The sequence below is a fragment of the Jaculus jaculus genome, chromosome 14, assembly GCF_020740685.1.
Source record: "Jaculus jaculus isolate mJacJac1 chromosome 14, mJacJac1.mat.Y.cur, whole genome shotgun sequence".
Classification (NCBI taxonomy): Eukaryota; Metazoa; Chordata; class Mammalia; order Rodentia; family Dipodidae; genus Jaculus; species Jaculus jaculus.
In genome coordinates, this window is record NC_059115.1 from 7,850,559 (window position 1) to 7,876,935 (window position 26,377).

The 26,377-nt window shown below is 52.5% G+C and overlaps 1 protein-coding gene across 1 annotated transcript in view; it reads left to right on the forward strand.

Annotated features, from left to right (window-relative positions):
* Bicra (BRD4 interacting chromatin remodeling complex associated protein) overlaps positions 1–26,377 on the forward strand; it is an 85,839-nt gene that overhangs the window by 40,257 nt on the left and 19,205 nt on the right. Inside the window, exons 2-7 of the mRNA XM_045134374.1 lie at positions 12,216–12,316; positions 15,926–15,971; positions 16,058–16,100; positions 19,771–19,836; positions 23,002–24,969; positions 25,433–25,609. Of these exons, the coding sequence (XP_044990309.1) occupies positions 15,931–15,971; positions 16,058–16,100; positions 19,771–19,836; positions 23,002–24,969; positions 25,433–25,609 (2,295 nt within the window). The 5' untranslated portion in view covers positions 12,216–12,316; positions 15,926–15,930. The remainder of the gene's footprint in view (positions 1–12,215; positions 12,317–15,925; positions 15,972–16,057; positions 16,101–19,770; positions 19,837–23,001; positions 24,970–25,432; positions 25,610–26,377) is intronic.

A 26,377-nucleotide genomic window follows, 5' to 3' on the forward strand; every position in this document is an offset into this window, starting at 1 on the left:
GTGGCCACTCTGGAAGTGACCTGCCTTGTGATCCCTCACCTCCTCTCCATCTCTAGCTATGATGTCCTTTCTGGGTCCTTCGGGCAGCTCGTGAAAGCGGCAGGGTCCTGGTGGTAACTGTCTTCCAGTTGCCTGACAGCCGGGGTGTGCCGCGCATCAGACCCCCTGACCATTCTTGGGTTCGTTCAGTCCCAGCTGTGGCCACTGAGCCCAGCTCCCAGTCATCCCGTCATTGTTGTCATTGTTGACACAAAGTGACCAAAGCAGACAGAAACCTGGACGCAGCCTCCCCCAGGGGAGGCAGGCAGGAGCTCAGATAAATCACATTTATAGCATGTCAGATTGTCAGCAGCCCTTTGAAGAAACCCAGAGCAGGACAAGGGGAGGAGGGGTGTAATTCTAGACGCTGTTGGTTTGAGCCTCCCTGACTCTGGGTGGTGGAGGAAGGGGATCACGTACCAGGAAGTGGGGGAGCACTGCTCGGGCCTCTGTGACGGGAGGAGTGCCCAGGGGGCAGGGGCGGCCGCAGGGACAGGGCCGAGACAAAGGCACAGAAGGACACGGATTGCGTGGACCCTGTGGCTGGGGAGCTCTTGGAAGTTTAACGTGAGTGAACGAAGAGTCCCGAGACACTCCTAAAGGGACAGACCTGAGCCCAGAAGGGCTCTCCCTGAATCTTTTGGGCTCTGTATGGGGACCAAATGGCAAGAGGATAACTGCTGTGCCAAGGAGCAGAGGAGCTAGCTAGAGTCACAAGCAAGGCTGCATGGCTTCATCTATGTTGGGCTGTGGGGGAGGTCCTGAGCCCCTCAAAGCTTGCTCAGAACTCTACAAAAGCAGCCACTGAGCCAAGTTGTCGACGTGGTTCTCTAGGTTCAGATGCCTCTTGATGGTGTGCTCGTCTTGATATTTTTCAGTGCTAAAAATGGAACCCAAGGTAGTGTGCATGTCAGAAAAGTGTTAGCCGCTCACCAAGCTCCCTCACTGGTGGCCACGCTGAGCCACGCCCCCAGCCCCTCACTGTGGATTCTAGACAAGTGCTCTACCTCTGAGCCACGCCCCCAGCCCTTCACTGTGGGTTCTAGACAAGTGCTCTACCTCTGAGCCACGCCCCCAGCCCCTCACTGTGGATTCTAGACAAGTGCTCTACCTCTGAGCCACCCCTCCAGCCCCTCACTGTGGGTTCTAGACAAGTGCTCTACCTCTGAGCCACGCCCACAGCCCCTCACTGTGGGTTCTAGACAAGTGCTCTACCTCTGAGCCACGCCCCCAGCCCCTCACTGTGGATTCTAGACAAGTGCTCTACCTCTGAGCCACGCCCCCAGCCCCTCACTGTGGATTCTAGACAAGTGCTCTACCTCTGAGCCACGGCCCCAGCCCCTCACTGTGGATTCTAGACAAGTGCTCTACCTCTGAGCCACCCCTCCAGCCCCTCACTGTGGGTTCTAGACAAGTGCTCTACCTCTGAGCCACGCCCACAGCCCCTCACTGTGGGTTCTAGACAAGTGCTCTACCTCTGAGCCACGCCCCCAGCCCCTCACTGTGGATCTAGACAAGTGCTCTACCTCTGAACCACGTCCCCAGCCCCTCACTGTGGACTCTAGACAAGTGCTCTACCTCTAAGCCACGTCCCCAGCCCCTCACTGTGGATCCTAAACAAGTGCTCTACCTCTGAGCCACGCCCCCAGCCCCTCACTGTGGGTTCTAGACAAGTGCTCTACCTCTGGGCCACACCCCCAGCCCCTCACTGTGGATCTAGACAAGTGCTCTACCTCTGAGCCACGCCCCCAGCCCCTCACTGTGGGTTCTAGACAAGTGTTCTACCTCTGGGCCACGCCCCCAGACCCTCACTATGGGTTCTAGACAAGTGCTCTACCTCTGAGCCACGCCCCCAGCCCCTCACTGTGGATCCTAGACAAGTGCTCTACCTCTGAGCCACGCCCCCAGCCCCTCACTGTGGATTCTAGACAAGTGCTCTACCTCTGAGCCATGACCCCAGCCCCTCACTGTGGGTTCTAGACAAGTGCTCTACCTCTGAGCCACGCCCCCAGCCCCTCAGTGTGGATCTAGACAAGTGCTCTACCTCTGAGCCACACCCCCAGCCCCTCACTGTGGATCCTAGACAAGTGCTCTACCTCTGAGCCACGCCCCCAGCCCCTCACTGTGGATCCTAGACAAGTGCTGTTCTACCACTGAGCTGTTTTTTCCTTTTTTGTTGTTGTTGTTTTGAGGCTGGCCTTGAACTCAAAACATTCCCCTTCTCTCTCTCTCTCTCTGCTTCCCGAATGCTGGGATTAAAATCATGTGCTACAATACCCAACTTCACTGGCTACTGTCTTTTTGGTTTTTTGAGGTTTTCTAGGCCAGTCTGACCTGGAATTCACTCTGTAGTCTCAGGGTGGCTTTTTCAGCACATGGAATAGCAGGTTTCATGCATCTGTATCTTGCTCATGTTCCCTGTACCTCCTCTGTTGTCCCTTTCAACTTGCTGGTCCCCATGCTCCCTGTAAACAGTCCCTACTACCTCACCCCAAACACACACGTGTGTACGTGATGGTTTGATTCAGGTGCCCCCCATAACTTGAGTGTTCTGAATGCTGGGTTTGGGAATTAACGCCTCCTGGAGGCGGTGTGTTGTTGGGGGAGGGCTTGTGAGTATTGTAGGGTTTGGGAGTGACCAAGACCACGCACACCACTCCGAGGCAAAGATGAAAGCTTCTGTTCAGAAAAAGCACGAGCTGCCGGAGCTGGCTCTCAAGAGAGGAGCCCGCCGCCCTGAGTTTCCACATAGTGGGCTGTATCGGGCTTTTTCAGTTGGGGAAAGGGTTTTTTTTTTGCATTAGCCATTTCAAATAGCTGGGGTGTGGGGCCAGAACAGTGAGCTGGGGAGATAAGGGGATGTTAGGCAAGTAAGGGATAATGGCTGGGAAGTTTCTTGAGGAATGTGGATAACCTACTTCCTTATATCTCTGTCCCCTTCTGCTGTCCTTGGTGACTCCATTTTGGGAGCCTGTCCCGACATAATAGGTGTTATAGCCAGTTTCCCCTTGCCAGTGTTTGGCACACTCTCCTGTTCCTGTTGTCCACCTAATGTTGGCCAGGAGGTGATGTCCACCCTCTGCTCATGCCATCATTTCCCCCTGCCATCATGGAGCTTCCCCTCGAGTCTATAAGCCAAAATAAACCCTTCTCTTGGTCAGGTGATTCCTGCAAGCCGTGCGAACCTGACTGCGAGAGAGAGAGAGAGAGAGAGAGAGAGAGAGAGAGAGAGAGAGAGAGAGAGAGATAAAAAATACAGATTTCACATATGAGAGAAACATGCAGTGTCCCCCTCCCCCACCATTTCCCTTCCCTTCAGACCTCTTCCTCCCCTCCCCCCCCCACCGACTCTCTTTTGAGGATTTAAAGTTGATAGTATAATGGATAAATCAACTGAATGAGACACTCAAAACCAGGACGGTGGTCACACTGTAGTTTGACCCCACAAACTCAGCCAGGAGTTTAAGTGCTAAAGTCTTACGTTAATGGAATTAGGAGGTTGAGAACTTAATCCAGTTGTGGTGGTTAGATGGGTGGATTAGATTGGGACCTGAGGATGAGCTCTTGTGACACTGAATCCTCGCGGCTTTGTGAGGACAGGGCGGGGTAAGCTGGCACAGTGGCTCACGGCTGTGGTCCCGGCACTGGGAAGGTGAAGGCGGGAGGATGTGTACTTCAAGGTCGTCCTCGGCTACGTAGCGCTTTGGGGCTGGCCTGTGCTGCGTGAGACCTGGCCTCAGAATAACATACAGACACCAACCACAAAACCCGAATTATGCCGGAGAGCTGTTCGGTGGCTAAGTCGCCTCCTGCACAAGCTTGGGGGCCTGAGGAGGCCCGAGACTGCTCTCCGGATCCCACATAAAGCAGCGGGGCGTGTGCGACCCTGGAGCCCCAGGAATTGTTGGAGCCCTTCAAGCTCTGGAAACAGTAAAAAAAGACTCTGGCTCAAAACAAAACCATGCCAAAGAGCAATGGAGAGAGACACCCAATGTCACCCCAGCCGCCACAGGTGGGTGACATGAACGGGGCACTGCAGAGCACATACGTGTTCATACATCACAGACACCATCAGAAAAGAATTTCAGGCTGGAGGAATGGTGTAGTGGTTAAGGCGCTTGCCTCCAAAGCCAAAAGACCCAGGTTCAATTCCAGATGCACAAGGGGCGCATGCGCCTGGAGTCCGTGTGCAGTGGCTGGAGGACCTGGTGCACCCATTCTCCCCCTCACCCCTCTCTCTCTCGCATTCTCTCGTGCTCGCTCTTCAGATCCCACATAAGCACATGGTGACTCGAGCACGCAAAGTGGCACATGTACACCGGGCGGCGCACATGCCTGGAGTTCAGTTACAGTTGCTAGAGGCCCTGGCATTCCAGTTCTCTCTCTCACTGTCTTTTGCTCTCACTCTCACTCTCGCAAAAAAAAAAAAAAAAAAAAGAAAAGAAAAAGATATATATTGTAATCTTGGGCTGAAGAGATGGTGGCTCAGTGATTAAGGTACTTGCCTGCAAAGCTGGAGGACCCAGGTTCGATTCCCTAGGACCCATATAAAGCCAGATGCACAAGGAGGTGCACACATCTGAAGTTTGTTTGCAGGGGCTAGAGGCCCTGATGCGCCCATTATATGTCTCCCTTCCTCTCTCAAATAAATAAGTAATAATATTTTAAAATGTTAAAAAATATATCTTTAGCCGGGCATGGTGATACACGCCCTCAATCCCAGCACTCTGTAGGCAGAAACATAGGAGGTGATATCACCATGAGTTTGAGGAACCCTGAGATTACATAGTAAATTCTAGGTCAGCCTGGGCTACAGTGAGACCATACCTCAAAAAAACAAAAAGAGAGCTCCCAGCATTCGTGAGGCAGAGGTAGGAGGATCACTGTGAGCTCAAGGCCAGCCTGAGACTACATAGTGAATTCTAGGTCAGCCTAAGCTAGAATGAGACCCTACCTCGAAAAAACACAAAAAGAAAAAAGAGAGAGAGAGAGAGAGAGAGAGAGAAGAGGTCTGGAGAGATGGCTTATTAGTTAAGGCATTTACCTGAAAAGCCAAAGGACCCCATTCAATTCCCCAGGACCCTCGTAAGCCAGATGCACAAGGGGATGCATGCTTATGGAGTTTGTTTGCAGTGGCTGAAGGCCCTGGCATGCCCATTCTCTCTCTCTCAAATAAAGAAAAGAAAAGAAAAAAACAGGAAAACAAAAGAAAGAGCCTTAGGCTAGAGAGATGGCTTAGCAGTTAAGGTGCTTGCCTAAGGAGCCTAAAGGACCCAGGTTCAGTTTCCAAGTACTCACTTAAGCCAAAAGCACAAGGTGGCCCATGGCATCTGGAGTTCGTTTGCAGTAGCTAGAGGCTATTCTGAGACTACAGCATGAATTCCAGGTCAGCCCGAGCTAGAGTGAGATCCTACCTCGAAAGACCAAAGGAAAAAAAAAAAAAAGAAAGAAAGAAAAGGAAGGAAGGAAGGGGGAGAGGGAGGATGGGAGGGAGGGAGAAAGAGACACATCCACCAGCAGTTACCACTCCAGGTCCTGTCCCTGGCCTTTGCATGGCATCGAGAGAAGTGTTTTCTCTGGTGAGCCTGGCAGCCCCGCGCTTATATGAATTAAGACTCTCTGCATGTACATGTCACCAAGTTCGAGGCAGAGTTGGGCAGGTCTTGTTGGCGTTCTCCTTTTGTTTTTTGACGCAGGGTTTCACTCTAACCCAGGCTGACCTGGAATTCACGATGTAGTCCCAGGGTGGCGTCGAACTCACGGCGATCCTCCTACTTGTGCCTCCTGAGTGCTGGGATTAAAGGCGTGTGCCACCACAACTGGTCATTGTTAAGTGTTCTTGTGTGCAGGCAACAGCATGGGCAAGTGTGTATGAAAGCATGTATATGCTTACTCTAAATTGAATACGTAGAATGTGCTTCTGCCTTCTAAGCCTGCATGCTGTGTTAGTTTTCTGTGGCTGCTGTAACAAATACTGCCAATATGGTAGCTTAAAACTAATCTGTGGTTGGAGAGAGAGCTTAGTGGTTGAGGCACTTGTCTGCAAAGCCAAGGGACCCAAGTTTGATTCCCCCAGGACCCACGTAAGCCAGACATACAAGGTGCCATATGCATCTTGAGTTCATTCGCAGCAGCTAGAGGCCCTGGTGTGCCCATTCTCTCTATCTGCCTCTTTCTCTCCCTCTCAAATAAAAAATAAATAAATAAAACTAAACTGAGGGGCTGAAATTCATGAGGTTGTCTCATGCTGGCCTCAAACTCACAGCGGTCCTCCTTCCTCAGCTTCTTGAGTACTGGGATTAAAGGTGTGCACCAGCCTGGCATGGTGGCACACACCTTTAATCCCAGCCCTCACTCGGGAGGCAGAGATAGAAGGATTGCAGTGAGTTCGAGGCCACCCTGAGACTATATAGTGAATTCCAGGTCAGCCTAAGCTGCAGTGAAACCCTACCTTGAAAAACAAACAAAACAAAACCACCACCACCAACAAAAGGCCACCACACCCGGTCAGATATTTTTTGTTGTTGGAATCAGGACTCCTCATGTAGACCAAGCTGACCTCGAACTAGTGGTCCTCCTGCCTCAGTCTCCCGAGCACTGGAATTCCAAGCTCACCACACCCCTCTTATCTAAGTCTTCAAAGAAATTCCTGGCCAGAGCCTACTAACTTAATTTCACAACCCTCAAGGCTTGGAAGGATCCCCCGGCCTTTGCTTAAGTCTCAGAAGAGGTGCTCCGCGCTGTATCTGTAGGAGACGGAGGACGTGGGGCGTGCTGTCTGTGGGGAGAGGACAGATAGGCTCGGCCTTGACCCGCCAGCAGTGAGACACTGCAGTTTCTCCGACTTTCCAGGAGTTACTAAAGCTCATGCTGGGAGCTGGAAGGTACCGTTTTCTTCAGTCGAGTGGGGACTTTTCGTTCCCCTAGCCTGCCGGGCAGCCTGGCACCCACACAGCTCCCAGTGACGGCGCAGAACGTCGCTGGCATTCCAAGTGCAGGAGGAATTCACACGGTTTTCTGGAAGGACACTGTGTCATTGTGGCGTCACTGCTGCTCTCCCAGGCCGCTTGTGGCTTTCAGGCCTGGCTTTTGACACTGTGCTGGTGAAGGAGGGCTTTGGAATGACAGGGTCTGAGTTCAAGTTCTGGTCCCAGAACTTGACCCCCCGCAATTTCTTTCTGTAGAACATGAGTCAGTGTTCTTCCTCCCCACTATATAAGGTGACGTACCCGGGACGCGCTCAGCAGGGGCTCAGTGGTGTATCAGTCAGCTTCGCTGGGATCCCCAGGTCTCAGTCGGCTTTGGTTATAACAGAGATAGCTGTGGGGCTGGAGAGATGGCTCAGCAGGTAAAGACACTCGCTTGTGAAGCCTGATGGCTAAGGTTCAGTTCCCCAGTGTGCATGTAAAGCCAGATGCACAAAGTTGCACATGCGTCTGGAATGCTTTTGTAGCAGCAAAAGGCCCTGGTGTGACCATTCTCTCTTTGTCTTTCCCAAATAAATAAATAATTTTTTAAAAAAAGTTAAGCTGGGCATGGTGGCACACATCTCAGGAGGCAAAAGTAGGTGGATCACTGTGAGTTTGAGGCCACTCTGCAACTACATAATGAATTCTAGGTCAGCCTGAGCTAGAGAGAGAGAGGCTCTACCTCCAAAAAACAAACAAACAATAAATAAATAAGTTATAGGGCTGAAGAGATGGTTTAGTGGTTAAAGCGCTTGCCTGCCAAACCTAAGGAGCCAGGTTCAATTCCCCAGTACCCACATAGGCCAAATGCACATGGATGCACAAGGTGGCATATGCGTCTGGAGTTTGTTTGCAGTGGCTAGAAGACCTAGCATGCCCATTCTCTAGAAGAAAAAAAAAGTTATAGAAGTCTGGAAGGTTAAGTATATGTTTATTTTTTCACTTTTTTTTTCCTTTTTTGATGTACAGTCTCGCTTGAGTCCAGACTGACAAGTAATCTCAGGCTATCCTCGAACTCATGGCAATCCTACCTCTGCCTCCCAAGTGCTGGGATTAAAGGCATGTGCCACCATGCCCAGCTTACATGTATTACATGCCAGGCCAATTTGAAGGTTCTTTAATAATGAATGTAATGCCTGTCTTTGACTTAAATCTAACCAAAAATGGCAACATCGTTCTTTGTATATTTTCATTATGTAGTGCTGTTCTTTGTATAAATATATAAATATTCATTATGTAGTGTTAATGAGCTTAGTTGCAAATAAAGTATTTAAGTTATGCGTTGACCTTACTTTCTTAATACTATAGTAGTGTGTATTATTAAATCAAGTAACTTACTGTGCAGCTACTACCTCAGTTTCCCCCTTTTAACATTGCATTGGAGATCTGCAGTCTTAAGCTATCATTAATTTTTTTGAATAATTAAAGAATGATTTTTACTTTAGTCAGGTGTGGTGGTGCATATCTTTATAGCCCAACACTTGGGCAGCAGAGGTAGGAGGATTGCCGTGAGTTTGAGGCCAGCCTGGGCCTACAGAGTGAGTTCTAGGTCAGCATGGGCTAGAGTGAAACCCTATGTGGCAAACAACAACAAAAAAATTTCTATTTGGTTTTTGGAGGTAGGTTCTCACTCTAGCTCAGGGTGACCTGGAATTCACTATGTAGCCTCAGGGTGACCTCAAACTCACAGCGATGCTTCTACCTCTGCCTCCTGAGTGCAGGGATTAAAGGCATGCATCACCACGCCCGGCTGGGGAAAAACAAAATTCTTTTTAATTTGATGTGGGCTGGAGGGATGGCTCAGTGGTTAAGGCACTCGCCTGCAAAGCTAAAGGACCCAGGTTCAATTCCCAAGGACCCATGTAAACCAGATACACAAGGTGGCACATGCTTCTGGAGTTTGTTTGCAGTAGCTGAAGGCCCTGATGCACCCATTCTTTCCCCCTCCCCTTTTTCTCTCTCTAATAAATAAAAAAAAATTAATGTTGCTAATTGCTTGTTGTTTGCTCAGCTAGTTGGTTAGTTAGTTAGTTTGTTTTGTGATTCTGGAGATTGATCCAAGGATCTCACACATGATGGCAAGTGCTGTACTGTTGAGCTATATCCCTAGACCTGTTTGTAATGTTGACATGTCATAAAATCTGTGTAACACAAATCTTTCCAGCTTCCTCCCTAGCATATAGTTCAGTGGTATCAGGTACATGTATACTGTGTATCACCACCTTCATTTCTGCCACTGTTTCCTTTCTTTTGAGACAGAGTCTCACATAGCGCCGCTGCTCTTAGAACTCCCTGTGTAGCCACAGATGACCTTGAGCTCCTGGTCCTTCTGTCTGTGCCTCCCCAGCACTAGGCGTACAGGTGTGCTCCGCCCAGACCTGGCTCACAGAACTTACATCTTTTATTTTCCCCGAGGTAGGGTCTCACTCTAGCCCAGGCTGAGCTGGGACTCACTGTGTAGTCTCAGGGTGGCCTGGAACTCTCGGTGAACCTTCTACCTCTGCTTCCTGAGTGCTGGGATTAAAGGTGTGCGCCACCATGCCTGGCTTGAACTTTTATCTTTAAAAATATATATATTAAGGCCAGGTGTGGTATCGCACACCTTCAATCCCACACTCGGGAGGCAGAGGCAGGAGGATCACCATGAGTTGCAGGCCACCCGGAGACTACATAGTGAATTCCAGGTCAGCCTGAGCTAGAGTGAGACCCTACCTCAAAATAAATAAATAAATAAATTTATATATATTATATATATATATATATATATATATATATATAAAATTTATGTAGTTGTGTGTTTATGTGTATGTGCCAGACTTTCTTTCCCCTTCAAACAAATGACCATCCAGCTTTATTTGGGTGGCTGGAGAATTGAACCCAGGCTGGCTGGCTTTGCATGCAGGTGATTTTAACTGCCAAGCCATCTCCGCAATCCCTCACAGAATTTTCTACATCTTTTCAAACTCCGGCTCTGTGTCCATCAAACAGCAGTGTCCTAGGGCTCAACAGCCAACGCTGAATTTGACCTCCATAGGTCACTGTATAGGTAGGGTCATGCGACATGTTCCTTTGACTGGCTTGTATGTCCACAACAAGGTCCCATCAATGCAGTAATGTCAGAAATGCCATTAGGTGCTTAGACCACATTGTAACCACTCACTGCCAGTGGACAGTCTGGTTTCTCCCATCTCTGAGCTCGTGAAAGAATTCTGTGGCGTACACATCTCCCTGTGAGGCAGGGACTCACTCGGTAGCCCAGGCTCTTGGCGGTCCTCCCTCCTCAACCTCCGGAGGGCTGGGATTACAGGCATGCTCTACAAACATCTTCTTAAGACTGTTAGTCCTCTGGGGTATATACCCAGAAGTGGGAATTCTGGGTCATGTGGAGCTTCTATTTTTAATGCTGGGGGAACTGCCAGGATGCTTGCCACAGAGGCTGCTCACCGGTACCTTCCCGCCAACCCCAGCAGGAGCTGCAGCTTCCCGTGCCCGCGCCAACCCTCGTTGCCCCTGGTTCTCCATGCCGGCCGTGCTCATGGCTGTGAGGCGGTGTCTCCGTGGGGTTTCAGTGCTTTTTCCTCATGCCTAGTCACGGTGTTTTCCTCTGTATTTCTGGGTCATTTGTATATTTTCTCTGGAGAAATGTCTTTTCAACTCCTTTGTGCCACGATCGATCGATAGATAGATAGTGCTTCCATAATGATAGACACTATTTTTACAAGCGAACACAATCTCATTTTATCGTCTTCATAGCAAAATTGGCTCAGAACTGGATCACTTGACCCTTTCTCTTCTTACTCCTCCCAGTTCAGAATGCTTCCATGTCTTCATGGCCAGCGTTCTCTTAGCTCTGCAGTTGGGCTCCACACACTCCAGCCTCAGCGCATTCTTCTTCATAGTTTTAGCCTTCTTCCGGAATGTAGGCTTAGTCTGCCCACCGCAGCCGCTCTGCTTTCTGTCCTAACGCCGCCTTTCCTGGGCATGCAGAGTCCTTCCCCTTCTTGTCCTGGGTCACTTTGCGGGGCTGGTGCTTACCGCACTTCTTGCAGAAAGCCCAGCGAGTTTTAGGGACGTTCACCGTGTTGGCAGGAGTGCTATCAGCACTAATGGGACTACATAGTGAGTCCCATCAGAAAAAAGAAAAGAAGGGATAGAAGAGAAGAAAGGAGAAAAACTTAATAGTGGTTTTCTGTGTGTGTGTGTGTGCGCGTGTGCACATGCACATGTGCCATGATGCATGTGTAGGTGCCTGAGAACAACCTTTGGGTTGTCCTCTCTTTCCGTCTTGCTTGACCCAAGGTCTTCCTTGTTTTTGGTGCTGAGAGTGTGCCTGTCCGGCTGGCCCACAAGCTTCCACATGATCTACTTCCATCGCCGTATGTTGGGGAACTGATCTCTGGCTTGCACGCACACCCCCTTATCCCCCAAGCCTTATCTCCTGCCCGTCCTGTCATATTTTAATTTGCCTCAGCAACAAAATCTTGTTTCCTTTTTAAAAAAAAAAAAATTTATTGTTGATGGTTTTTCGAGGTAGGGTTTCACTCTAGCCCAAGCTGACCTGGAATTCACTATGCAGTCTCAGGGTGGCCTCGAACTCATGGTGATCCTCCCACCTTTGCCTCCCAAGTGCTGGGATTAAAGGCGTGCGCCACCACACCCATTTTGTATTATTATTATTATTATTATTATTATTATTAGGAAAATAGAACGGGTACACCAGGGCTCTTCTGGCCATTGCAAATGAACTCCAGACACAGGCGCCACCTTATGCATCTGGCTTATGTGGGTGGTCCTGGGGGGAATTGAACCTGGGTCCTTAAGCTTTACAGGCAAGCACCTTAACCACTAAGCCATCTCTCCAGTTCCCTACTCTATCTTTTTGTTTGTTTTGTTTTTTGTTTTTCAAGGTAGGGTCTCACTCTAGCTCAGGCTGACCTGGAATTCACTATGGAGTCTCAGGTTGGCCTCGAACTCATAGCAATCCTCCTACCTCTGCCTCCCGAGTGCTGGGATTAGAGGTGTGCGCCACCACGCCCGGCTCCACACTCTGTCTTTTAACCTTGCCTTTCGTGTCCTGCCTCTCCATTTCCTGAGTCCTTTCCATTTGTAGCCCCTCAGTGTGTATCCCAGTGCCTCTGTCTATGTCTGAGCACATCTGTTTTTCTTACCTTCCTCGCTCACATGCTCTCTCTTGTTCTTCTTCCACAGCTGGCTCCTAAAAGGACACTCTCCAAGTCCCCAACCAGGGGCCCAGCGTAGACCTGGAGCGGACACCCCCACCTTCCCTTCATGATTCGTTTGTAGCACAGGTAACTGGGAAAGAATCCTAGTTCATTCCCACAGTTAGTTGTCCCTCTGGGCACCTTGGGGACCCACTAGCATCCCTCCTTAGGGAGCCTGGTTTAGTGACTTCTCTCCATCCTGGCACCCCTGTGGCACCTCCAGGCAAGAGGACCTTCTTCCTCCAGCTTCCCCTTTCCTCCATGTCCTGTTCCAAGAGGCTGTGGGTATGGTGTAACGGCTTGTGAGCCTGGGCGTGGCTCAGAGGTAGAGCACTTGTCTAGATCCACAGTGAGGGGCTGGGGGCGTGGCTCAGAGGTAGAGCACTTGTCTAGAACCCACAGTGAGGGGCTGGGGGCGTGGCTCAGAGGTAGAGCACTTGTCTAGAACCCACAGTGAGGGGCTGGGGGCGTGGCTCAGAGGTAGAGCACTTGTCTAGAGTCCACAGTGAGGGGCTGGGGGCGTGGCTCAGAGGTAGAGCACTTGTCTAGATCCACAGTGAGGGGCTGGGGGCGTGGCTCAGAGGTAGAGCACTTGTCTAGAGTCCACAGTGAGGGGCTGGGGGCGTGGCTCAGAGGTGGAGCACTTGTCTAGATCCACAGTGAGGGGCTGGGGGCGTGGCTCAGAGGTAGAGCACTTGTCTAGATCCACAGTGAGGGGCTGGGGCGTGGCTCAGAGGTAGAGCACTTGTCTAGATCCACAGTGAGGGGCTGGGGGCGTGGCTCAGAGGTAGAGCACTTGTCTAGAGTCCACAGTGAGGGGCTGGGGGCGTGGCTCAGAGGTAGAGCACTTGTCTAGATCCACAGTGAGGGGCTGGGGGCGTGGCTCAGAGGTAGAGCACTTGTCTAGATCCACAGTGAGGGGCTGGGGGCGTGGCTCAGAGGTAGAGCACTTGTCTAGATCCACAGTGAGGGGCTGGGGGCGTGGCTCAGAGGTAGAGCACTTGTCTAGATCCACAGTGAGGGGCTGGGGCGTGGCTCAGAGGTAGAGCACTTGTCTAGAGTCCACAGTGAGGGGCTGGGGGCGTGGCTCAGAGGTAGAGCACTTGTCTAGATCCACAGTGAGGGGCTGGGGGCGTGGCTCAGAGGTAGAGCACTTGTCTAGATCCACAGTGAGGGGCTGGGGGCGTGGCTCAGAGGTAGAGCACTTGTCTAGGTCCACAGTGAGGGGCTGGGGGCGTGGCTCAGAGGTAGAGCACTTGTCTAGATCCACAGTGAGGGGCTGGGGCGTGGCTCAGAGGTAGAGCACTTGTCTAGAGTCCACAGTGAGGGGCTGGGGGCGTGGCTCAGAGGTAGAGCCCTTGTCTAGATCCACAGTGAGGGGCTGGGGGCGTGACTCAGAGGTAGAGCACTTGTCTAGATCCACAGTGAGGGGCTGGGGCGTGGCTCAGAGGTAGAGCACTTGTCTAGAGTCCACAGTGAGGGGCTGGGGGCGTGGCTCAGAGGTAGAGCACTTGTCTAGATCCACAGTGAGGGGCTGGGGGCGTGGCTCAGAGGTAGAGCACTTGTCTAGATCCACAGTGAGGGGCTGGGGGCGTGGCTCAGAGGTACAGCAAGCCACAAGTCCTGAATTCTGTCCACAATACCACAAGACTAAGAAAACTGAAGGAAAAAGAAAAAATGATTATGTAGACCTTGAATTTTCAAGCTAGTCAAGATTTCCTGGGAAAGCCTAGTAAGCGTTCATTGACCAAAACCTGTGGAGCAGGCCGGCGGCAGCAGAGCTGGCTGCCGTGCCGACCCTGCGCTCCTTTCACTGGGTGGGGGCCAGGAGGGGCTACTGGGCGGAGTTCGGGGCCAGCTCAGCAAGACAGCACAAACATGGGCCCTGGATGTGTGTTGTCTGTGCTGAGGAGAGTCTGGGAACATGTGTTTCTGGCCAAAGTATCTTTAATTTTCTCCAACTTCCTAAGGCACCATTAAGAGAGGCTCTAGCCGTCCATGGGGAGGCCCTGTCCTACATCTCATTACACATGAAACCCTTGAGATTAGGGGCCTACATTCTACAAGGTACATTCTGAGAGGACTGTTGGGGCGAAGAGCTGGGAACCTTCCGGGGTGCATAGAAGGTTTATGCCACCTGTGTGTGTTGGAGGAGGCCGTGTCCTCCATTACAGTCACTGCCGTCTCCATGAGATTCGGGGCGTCCCCAACATGCTAGGAGTGGATGAGAACCCCCTGGTCCTGAGCTGTGGATTTCCAGTACCTGGAGACTGTTCTTCCCCTTGTGTTCAGTTTGCAGTACTGGAGGGAAGGGTGGAAGTGGCAGCAATGGGAGGGGGCTGGAAGGACACGTTGGTCTGTGTTTGTAGAAGAAAATGAGCTGTGATTGGCTAAGTTTGCAAGGATGAATGGATGGCAGCTTGGACGGACAGAGGGATAAATGGAAAGAGGGTCAAACCAATAGATGGGTGTGTGGACAGAGAGAGAGATGGGTTGTGGAAGGATAATTGGGTAGATGGGTCGATGTTTAGAAGGATGGAAGGGGAGGGAAAGAGGGCTTTTTTAAGGGGGGTGGGGGGATGCATGGTGGAGTGGGGGGCAGTTACCTGCTCTGAGAAGATGGGTGGGAGGGCAGGTGGAAAAATCCAGAGAGCATCTCTTGCCTTGGGTTTGAAACGTGAGTAGCATTGTCCCCTGCGGGGGGCCGGGTGGGGGAAGCAGCTAACCTTTGTGAAGTGCTTGGCCACGCTGACACCCGGCAAGTGCTGGACAAACGTTAGCCCTCCTCATCGTCATCATTTTCACAGTGATGGCCAGCCTCCCACCGCCACTTCTCCAGCGCAGGGCGCCGGCCTCATGAGCCCTTCCTCTCTTCTGCCTCAGTTCCCCCATCGCCTGCACCTCGCTTAACTACCATGCTGCCTAGGACCTTGGGTGGGGAAGCCTTTCCTGTTGCTTCCACCTCTCACTCCCTCCCTTGCTCCTCCACCCACTCTTCTTAGGATAGGCCTGTGCCACGCCCTGACTCTGGGCTAAGCCCTGGTATCAGGGTCAAGGCCACCAGGGTAGTGACCACCACGGGCTCAGGAGAGAGGTAGGCTCAAGGGACAGAAAGAAGTCTGGCAGGGTCACACGTAAATCGAAACTGGCCAGATTCGAGAGTGAAGGGAGCCACCCAGTAGTTAGGTCTGAAAGGTCCCCAGTCAAGCAGCTTGGGCTTTTATTCTGAACGTGGGTCATTAATGTGGAGAAGGCTAGATTCCATTTGTGTCCTGGAAATCGGATTTCAGAGCTTCAGGCCTGCTCACTGGAAGAGGGAGAGTGGCCATTTGGGTGTCTCTTAACTCTCAACTGCGAAGTCCCACCGTGGGCACTTACTAGCTAAATATATACAAGGTGCTTAGCACAAGGCCCACAAAGCATCAGGGCTCAATTAGTCTGCGCTGATGCCATCATCATTGTCAGATGTCAGAGGAGTTGAGGGCACGAGGAAAGGAAGGAAGAAAACTGCCCCTGCTCAGGAATTCTGGCTAGGAAGTAGCTGGGAGGTGATCCCCGCTGCCCACCTATCCTAATGGACTCACAAGGGAACAGAAGCTCTGAACCCTCCAGGGGGCTCCCCTGCAGGGAGGGGGCCGGGCCAACTGCCACCATCTAACCTTGTCTCCCCGCCTCTTCCCGCCCTGCCCCGTCCAGTGGCGATGGATGATGACGATGGGAGATGCTTGCTAGACGTGATCTGGTGAGTAATGGGCTCCCCTCCCCCGCCCCGAGTCTACCCCCCCGCCCCCCAGCTCACCCCCTCAGTGTGGCTTTCCTTTCTTGCAGTGACCCTCAGGCCCTCAACGACTTCTTGCATGGATCTGAGAAGGTGAGTGACAGGGACAGGGAGGGCTTTCCCTGGGGAGCGGGCTGGAGGGGTGGCACTGAGAGGCGTGGCCCTGGGTCAGCACCAGGGTGTTGTTAAGATAAACAGAGCATAGGATCTCTACCATCATGCTCTTACCATCCTTGTGATAAACAAAGAAATCCCTGACTGGAGGCTGGGGAGATGGCTCCGCACTAAAGGTACTTGCTTGCAAAGCCTGCGGCCCAGGCTTGATTCCCCAGCCAGCACATACAGCCTTTGCCAAAAGTGACACAAGCCTCTGGCATTTGTTTGCAGCAGCCCTGGTATGCCCATGCACAGGCGTACAAATAAGTAGAATTTTTAAAAAAGAAATCAGTTACTAACAAAAGTAACAGTGGCCTAGCCGGGCGTGGTGGCGCACGCCTTTAATCCCAGCACTGCGGAGGCAGAGGTAGGAGGATCACTGTGAGTTCAAGGCCACCCTGAGACTACATAGTGAATTCCAGATCAGCCTGAGCTAGAGTGAGACCCTACCTCAAAAAGCCAAACAAACAAAAAAAAGAAGAAGGAATAGTGGAGGCTGGAGAGATAGCTTAGAGGTGAAAGGCACTTGCTTGCAAAGCCTGATTGTCTGTGTTCGATTCTCTAGTACCCACAAAAAACCAGATGCACAAAGGCACATGCATCTGGAGCTCATTTGCAGTGACTAGAGGCCCTGGTGTGCTCATTGTCTCTATTCTTACAAGTAAATAAGGTGAGCCAGGTGTGGTGGCACACGCCTTTAATCTCAGCACTTGGGAGGAAAAGGTAGGAGAACCACCATGAGTTCAAGGCCACCCTGAGACTACATGGTAAATTCCAGGTCAGCCTGACTAGAGCAAGACCGTGCCTCAGAAAAACAAAAAGAGTGCTGGAGAGATGGCTTAGCGGTTAAGCACCTGCCTATGAAGCCTATGGACTCTGGTTCAAGGCTTGATTCCCCAGTACCCACGTAAAGCAGATGCATAAGGTAGCGCACACATCTGTAGTTCATTTTCAGTAGCTGGAGACCCTGGTGTACCCATTCTCTCTCTCTATCTGCCTCTTTCTCTGTCGCTCTCAAATAAATAAATAAAAATAAACAAAAAATTAAAAAGAAAAAAGTAATGGTGGGGCTGGAAAGATAGATGGCTTAGCAGTTAAGGCACTTGCCTCCAAAGCCTAAGGATCTGTGTTTGACTCTCCAGATCCCACATAAGCCAGATGCACAAAGGTGAGGCAAGCACAAGGTCACAGGTGCCCACGAGGTAACACAAGTGTCTGGTGTGCCAGTTCTCCCCCTCTCTTTTTCTGTCTCTCTGTTTCTCATTCTCTCTAAAATAACAAATACAAATTAAAAAAATAGTGAAAAGCTTCATGCAAAGTATTATTTTTAAAAACCTGGGTCTTGAAGATGCTCTGGAGATGACTCAGTGGGCTTTGCTTGCCGCACAAGTACAAAGGCCTGAATTTGGATCCCCAGACGCTTGTAAAAACATGCCAGGCGCAGCGGAGTCTCTGTCTCAAAGGCAGAGTGCTTGCTTGGCATGGGCAAAGTGCTGGGTCCATTCCTCAGCACTGCATAATCGGGGCATGGAGGCACATGCCTGTGACCCTAGTATTCAGGAGAGACGCTAGGACAATCAGGAGTTCAAGACCATCCTTGGCTACATAATAAGTTTGAGGCCACCGTGAGCTAAATGGGATCCTGTCCATAACAACCAAAACTGGAGAGCAAAACCAGGCGTGGTGGCGCGCACCTTGAATGCCAGCACTGTGGAGGCAGAGGTAAGGGCGCACCGTGAGATCGAGACCTCTCTGGGACTGATTTTGACCTCACCTCCGGATGCAAGTGCCCACACACATATGCAGAAAAACAAAAGAAATCTACAAAGGCCTGCTATAACTAGTGTGGTCAGAGAAGGTCGCCATCGGCAGGAGTAGTACAGGTGGCTCAGTGCTCCTGGCAAGGGTAAAGCACAAAGAGAACGGCGCCTGAAGCAGAAAGGAGAACAGAGGGCCAAGCGGAAGTAGAAACTAAGAGGTGTGACTCGAGTGGATTAAAGACACCTGGTTGTACAGTTATTTTTGTACATACATATTTTTATTTATTTGATTTTTTTTTCATTTATTTATATGAGAGAGAGAGAAGGAGAGACAAAGAGGCTGATAGAGAATGGGCATGTCAGGGCCTCTAGCCACTGCAAACGAACTCCAGATGGATGCACCACCTTGTGCATCTGGCTTATGTGGGTCCTGGGGAGTTGAACCTGGGTCCTTTGGCTTTGCAGGCAAATGCCTTAACCGCTAAGCCATCTCGCCAGTCCGCTATTTATTTATTTGAGAGAAAGAGAGAGAGAGACATAGAGAATGGGCACGCCAGGGCCTCCAGCCACTGCAAATGAACTCCAGATGCATGCGCTACCTTGTTCATCTGCTTTATGTGGGTCCTGGGGACTCAAACCGGGATCCTTTGGCTTTGCAGGCAAGCATCTTAACCACTAAGCCATCTCTCCAGCCCCTGTACAGTTGATTTTGATTTTGGGCGTGACAGTGGGTACTCATGGGATGCTGAGCCAGGGAATGGCAGATTCAATTTGCAAGCTGGGTGGGCGCACGATGCGCTAGAGAAGCGTGGCGAGCCTGAGGCGTGGTGCGGTCTTCTCTGGCTGCAGAGCCAGCATTCCATACTAGTGGTGTAAGATGACCGCTAAGCTCCCCTGGTTTGCCGTGTCAGGCACCTGCATCAGGAGTCAGCTGGGTGGTCCTGGCCCAGGGATCCCATGACCTTGTCACCAACATGTGGCAGAGGATGCAGGCATCTGAGAGCTTGCCCACCGTGGCTGGCTGCTGGCAGGTTCCTCACAGCACAGGCATCTCTCTGGCTCTGTTTGAGTGTCCTCGGGACTTGGAGGCTGCCTTCCCCATCCAAGATCTAGAGCTGGAGGAAAGCGGGACCTCTTATGACCTGGTGGGGAAATTAAGCTCCGCCTCTTAAAGGGAAACAGCCAGTAGTGTGTGGAGTCTGGGCTTGGCCACAGTGTGCACAGGAGAGGGTGTGAAGTACTACGTGGGTTTGTCGTTGGGGAAATTGAGAGTGCCCAGAGTCTGAGTGACTAAGCAGACCTTGGTTCTTATTGCTGAACCTGGGAGTCTGGGGGAGATTCCAGAACTTCTGTAGGGCTATTACATGTACACAGGGTTTCAGAGAGACCTTCAGCTACGAGGACTTACAGCGTCTCAGATGCGGACAGACGCTTCCCTGGGCACTTGAGTGTGGAAGCTAGAGTCCGTTCAGGCTCAAGATGGCCCAGGGAGGCAGAGCAGGTCCTGCCCTCCCAGAAGCGGGCACAGCAGGGCCTGTTAAGTGCTTGGGCTGTTTAGAGAAGGGAGTGGCTTAGTGGAAAGGGCAGGGTGCTTGTTGGGAGCAGGTGACTGTTGCCACCCCTGAAAGATGTGCTAATCCAGGGACTGAGTGGCAGGCAGGAGGACAGCGTGGGCAAAGGTAGGCATGTCGGGGGTGGGGGTTCAGAGGCTGGCAGGGGACTTGGCCTTGGCTGGGGGTTCCCTGCTTTTCCCTTTTTGTCTCCAGTAACCCTAAATTGGTTTTGGCTCTAGAGCCTGGGCCTGCCCTGCTGACCTTTGACCTTGCGGGGGGGGGGTCTTGTTGCAGCTGGACAGTGACGACCTCCTGGATGCTCCTGTGGAGTCCCAAAGTGCCTTCTATGAAGGTCCTGGGGTAAGTGGCCACTTCCCCAATCATTGCCCACACGGACCAAGGCTGGACATGTCCTGGATACGGGTCTTCCACAGATGTGGCAGTGGGGCAGGGCCATTGAGAACCCCTGGAGTACCTGGGCATGGTGCCACTCCACCACCTGGGCTGTGCAGGAAGGATCGGAAGTAGGGAGCACTGAGGCAGAGGCTAGCTTTATTTAGCACTCACTGGGAGATGCACGTGCTTAGAGGAGAGGCTTCTCGTTTACAGGCATCCATAGCCACTTAGAAAGTGAAGGTGGAAGGCTGGAGAGACAGGAACAAAGCCTGATGACCATAGTTTGATTCCCCAGTACCCCCACATAGCCAGATACACAAGATGGTGCATGCATCTGGAGTTCATTTGCAGTGGCCAGAGGCTCTGGCATACCTATTCTCTATCTGCCTTTGTGCCCCTCCCCCCAATAAATAAATGAAATAGTTTTAAAAAGATGGGTTGTGGAAGTGGGTTAGTGGTTAAGGCATTTGCCTGTGAAGCCTAAGGACTTTGGTTCAATTCCCCAGGACCATGTAAGCCAGATGCTCAAGGGGGTTACATGCATCTGGAGTTCATTTGCAATGGCTTTAGGCCCTGGCATGTCCATTCTCTTTCTATCTGTCTGCCTCTTTCTCTCTTTCTCTCTCAAATAAATAAATAAATATTAAAAAAAAAAAAAAAGATGGGCTGGAGAGATGGCTTAGCAGTTAAGATGCCTGCCTGTGAAGCCTAAGGACCCAGGTTCATTTCCCCAGTACCCATGTAAGCCATATGCACAAGGTGGTGCATGCATCTACGGTTTGTTTGCAGGGCTAGAGGCTCTGGTGCACCCACCCATTTTCTCTCTCTCTGCACCCCCTCTCTCAAATAAATAAAATATTTTTTTAAATTTTTATTATTACTATTATTATTTATTTTTTTTGAAATAGGGTCTCACTCTAGTTCAAGCTGACCTGGAATTCACTCTGTAGTTTCAGGCTAGCCTTGAACTCACAGTGATCCTCCTACCTCTGCCTCCCGAGTACTGGGACTAAAGGCGTGCACCACCACGCCTGGCTCTAACTGTAGGTCTTTGAAACTACAGATTTCCATTTACGTGGTCAAAGATTCCAGGAGATGACATGCTTCAAGCATGAGTTTTTGCCTGTGGCGCTGTATGTGTCAGGGATCATGGTGAATACTGTGTGGTTGTCGCCTAGGATAACAGACTGCTGGTGTCACTCACAGTCTCTTTATTGGCACTTTGGAGCCATGTTTTGTTGTTTGTTTGTTGTTACTGGGTTTTATTTGTGCGGTTGGTCTTTTGAAGCAAGGATTCACTCACTGTACGCCAAGCTGGCCTGAAAGTAACTCAATGGTCAAGACTGGCCTTTAACTCAGTGATCCTCCTACCGCAGCCTCCCAAGTGCTGGGATTAAAGACATAATCCAGCAACCCCCCCAGCAGGAGTGTTTTGAAGCCAGAATTTCTCATATTTTCGAGAGAGAGAGAGAGCATCTGTTCCACATGTAACAGTCATACTTGCCTTCTTGAGGCCAAGCACGGGAGAGGGGCTGCCTTATGCAGGGACGTGCGTCATCGGGTTTGATGCCATCAGGGTTCTGGAAACAGCCAGAGGTGGTGGTACACACCTCTCATCCCACACTTAGGAAACGGAGTTAAAGAGGGTGGAGAGCTCACTTGGCTACATAGTGAGTTCTGTACCAGCCTGGGCTGCATGAGAGCCTATCTGGAAAAAAAGAAAATTACAAAGTTATAAACACTCTCGGTTCTTGGGTATTGCAGTTGTAAGTGAGTATTGTGGGCCATAGTGATTGATTGATTGTGTGGTATGTGTGTGCGTGCATGTGTATATACGTAAGGAAGCCATAGGTTAAGGTTGGTGTCTTCCTCAGTCACTGTCCACATTATTGTTATTTTTGTCACGAAGATCAAACCCTGGGCCTCATACATGCTAGGCATTGAATTACATCCCAGCACTTCCACTGCTTTTTTTGTTTTGCCTTGGTTTTTGTTTTGTTTTTCAGAGTAGGGTCTCACTGTAGCTCAAGCTAACCTGGAATTCCCTATATAGTCTCAGGCCTGTGAAGCCTAAGAACTCATGTTCAATTCTCCAGATCTCATGTGAGCCAGATGCACAAGGTGACCCATGTACGCAAGGTGGTGCATGCATCTGGGGATCAGTTACAGTGGCTAGAGGTCCTGGCATGCCAATTCTCTCTCCCTCTGTGTCTCACTCTCTCATAACATAATTAATTAATTAAGCCAGCCATGGTGGCACATGTCTTTAATCCCAACCATCAGGAGGCAGAGGTAGGAGGATTGCCATGAGTTCAAGGCCACCCTGAGACTACATAGTAAATTCCAGGTCAGCCTGGGCTAGTACAAGACTCTACTTCGAATTTTTTTTTTTTTTTTTTTACTGCAGGTGTGATGTTGTACACCTTTAATCCCAGCACTTGGGAGGCAGAGATCACTGTGAGTTTGATGCCAGCCTGGGACTACAGAGTGAGGTCGAGGCTAGCCTGGTCTAGAATGAGATCCTATCTTGGGAAAAATAAAATTTATTTCTTTATTTTGTGTGTAGTTGTGTGTGTGAACGTGGGTATGCTGATGTGACACCCAGTTAGCAAGCCCTAGGGATCCTTTTGTCTCTGCCTCTCCAGCGCCAGGATTACATCTGTTTATGCAGGAAGCACTTTACCTCCTGAGCCACCTTCCCAGTCCTCCTGTATGACTATTTTAAAAAATAATAATAATGGGCTGGAGAAATGACTTAGCAGTTAAGTCTATTGCCTGCAAAGCCTAAGGATCTAGGTTCAATTCCTTAGTACCCATGTAAGCCAGATGCAGGTGGTGGCACATGTATCTGGAGTTCATTTGCAGTGGCTAGAGGCCCTGGCATGCCCCCTTTTTCTCTCTCTAAAACAAATAAATAAAGATAAAATATTTTTTAAAATAATGATTATTTCCTTCTACTGTAGGTGTGGATAGGGACACTAAGGTCAGACCAAGCACACCCCAGGTTTCCGTCAGGCCATGGGAAGCCTGGCTCTGACCCCTGCTGAGCCATTCCCCTGGAATATGTTGCTTCAACACTGAGAGTCTCTTGACTAACCTTCTTACCTTCTCCCCTTGCCTGGCCTCCAGCTCCACGTGCAAGAAGCTTCTGGCAACCACTTAAACCCTGAACCCAACCAGCCAGCTCCCAGCGTGGACCTGGACTTCCTCGAAGATGACATTCTGGGTTCTCCCGCAACAGGAGGCGGAGGTGGGGGTGGCGGAGCCGCCGACCAGCCCTGCGACATCCTTCAGCAGAGCCTCCAAGAGGCCAACATCACCGAGCAGACGCTGGAGGCGGAGGCCGAGCTGGACCTGGGCCCCTTCCAGCTGCCCACCCTGCAGCCTGCGGACGGCGGGGCAGGTCCCACGGGCGCCGCAGGGGCGGCCACGGTGGCTGCAGGAACTCAGGCGCTCTTCCCAGGCAGCGCCGACCTGCTGGGCCTGCAGGCCCCGCCCACCGTGCTGACCCACCAGGCGCTGGTGCCACCCCAGGATGTGGTGAACAAGGCCCTGAGCGTCCAGCCCTTTCTGCAGCCAGTGGGCCTGGGCAATGTGACCCTACAGCCCATCCCAGGCCTCCAAGGCCTGCCCAATGGCAGTCCTGGGGGTGCCACAGCAGCCACCCTCGGGCTGGCACCCATCCAGGTGGTGGGCCAGCCAGTCATGGCTCTCAACCCGCCCACGTCCCAGCTCCTGGCCAAGCAAGTGCCTGTGAGCGGCTACCTGGCTTCCGCAGCCGGTCCATCGGAGCCAGTGACGTTGGCCTCAGCCGGCGTGTCCCCCCAGGGGGCTGGCCTGGTCATCCAGAAGAGCCTCCCGGCCGCCGTGACCACCACGCTCAACGGGAACTCTGTGTTCGCGGGGGCAGGCGCCGCCACCGCAGCGGCCAGCGGGACGCCCTCGGGACAGCCGCTGGCAGTGGCCCCCGGCCTGGGCACTTCGCCACTGGTGCAAGCAGCGCCCAACGTGATCCTTCACCGCACCCCTACGCCCATCCAGCCCAAGCCTGCTGGCGTCCTTCCCCCCAAGCTCTACCAGCTGACACCCAAGCCCTTTGCGCCCGGGGGCGCCACGCTCACCATCCAGGGTGAGCCCGGCACCCTCCCGCAGCAGCCCAAGGCCCCCCAGAACCTGACTTTCATGGCTGCCGGCAAGGCGGGCCAGAACGTGGTGCTGTCGGGTTTCCCGGCGCCTGCCCTTCAGGCCAACGTGTTCAAGCAGCCCCCCGTCACCACAGCAGGGACAGCCCCGCCGCAGCCCCCCGGGGCCCTCAGCAAGCCCATGAGCGTCCACCTCCTGAACCAAGGCAGCAGCATTGTCATCCCGGCCCAGCACATGCTGCCCGGCCAGAACCAGTTCCTGCTGCCCGGCGCCCCTGCGGTGCAGCTCCCCCAGCCCCTCTCCGCCCTGCCGGCCAACGTGGGCGGCCAGATCCTCGCCGCGGCCGCGCCTCACGCCGGGGGCCAGCTCATCGCCAACCCGATCCTCACCAATCAGAACCTGGCAGGACCCCTGAGCCTGGGCCCCGTGCTGGCTCCCCACTCCGGGGCCCACAGCGCTGCCCACATCCTGTCGGCCGCCCCCATCCAGGTGGGCCAGCCCGCCCTCTTCCAAATGCCCGTGTCACTGGCCGCCGGCAGTCTGCCCACCCAGAGCCAGCCAGCGCCCACCGGCCCTGCGGGCACCACCACCGTCCTCCAGGGCGTCACCCTGCCCCCCAGTGCTGTGGCCATGCTCAACACCCCTGACGGGCTGGTGCAGCCTGCCACCCCTGCGGCCACTGCTGGGGAGGCCGCTCCTGTCCTGGCCGTGCAGCCGGCGCCTCCGGTCCCCCCGGCCGTCAGCACGCCGCTGCCGCTGGGTCTCCCGCAGCCTCAGGTGCAGCAGCCCCCGCAGGCCCCCACGCCGCAGACAGCCACCCAGCCTCAGGCCACCCCTCCCCAGGCCAGCCCTGGCCTGGCATCCAGCCCAGAGAAGATTGTCCTGGGGCAGCCACCTTCTGCGGCCACCACGACCATCCTCACTCAGGATTCCCTGCAGATGTTCCTGCCTCAGGTACCTGGCTGGGCAGAGGGGAGTGAGGGCTCGGGAGGGGGCTACATAGAAACACGCGGGGCCAAGGCAGTGGGGGCGAGCTTCTCAGGTTTGGGGATGACAGCTTGGTATTGGACATAGGCCCACAAGGTGATGGACAGAGCAGTAGGATGACTGACAGACAAGGGAAGGACTGACAAAGATAAGGCCTTGACAGGCAGAGGAGGGGCCTGTTGGTCTGCTGACAGACAAGGAGAGAAGTCTCACAGAGGGAGTAAAAAGACACCGGCAGATGGATGGACAGACAGATGGGACACAAAATGGGAGGGTGGATAGAGCTGGAGAGCGCGAGCTTATAGCTCAGAGGTTCTGGGGCCCAGTCCCCCTGCACTCCCTCCCTGGAGCCCTGTGAGCATCACTGGGGGACAGCAGGCTCAAGGGAAGCTTGTGGTCCTTCTGACCCTTTGTGGGCTACCTGTTGCAGGAGAGGAGCCAGCAGCCCCTCTCCACAGAGGGTCCCCACCTCTCCGTGCCTGCCTCGGTCATAGTCAGCGCCCCGCCTCCCGCCCAAGACCCAGCCCTGGCCACCCCCGTCGCCAAAGGAGCTGGTCTCGGTCCTCAGGCCCCTGAAAGCCGGTCCTCCCCAGCACCGGCCCCCCAGGTAGACCATATCCCAGCAGCCTCATCCCTCAGGCGCAGACCCAGCCTCAGCCCTCCTCCTCCTCCCCTGCGCTCCTCCCTGCTCTGCCTGGCCTGCCTCTGTTTCTCTGGCTTGGGTTGCACTCTCCTCTGTCACCCATTCCCACACTCCCTGAGTGTCTTTCTGGCCACCTTGCACACTTGAGACTGGGGCCAGCCCACAGGGAGCCCAGGCAGGAGTACAAGACACAGCAGAACCAAGTGTGCACTTCCAAAGGGCACCGTGTCCTCTCTCAGAGGTGACCTACAGTGAGCTGGCCCATGTTTGAAAGCATACTAAAGCCAGATGTGGGTGTATTGTCATACACCTGTGATCCCCACACTCCCGTGTGGGCAAAAGGATCAGAAGTTCAAGGCCAGGGGCTAGAGAGCTGGTTCAGCAGTTAAGGCTCTTGCCTGCAAAGCCTAGCAACCCGGGTTCAATTCCCCAGGACCCATGTAAGCCAGATGCAAAAGGGGGCGCATGCATCTGGAGTTCCTCTGCAGCAGCTGGAGGTGGGCTCTTGCGTTTCCTTTCAGTGCATAGACAAGCAAAATTACATGACTTGTTTTGATGTCCAGTTTTACCAAAAAAAAAGATAGAGTATTCCAACTACAGGCTTGCACCGTGCTTTTTCATTTAGACATGTCTTGTCCTGTGTGTGGACATGTTGTTCAAGTCAGTCCTTGTCACGGGCCTTCCAGGTCCCTCCTGATCGCTTGGTGTCAGGAGCAGAGCTGCAGATCAAGA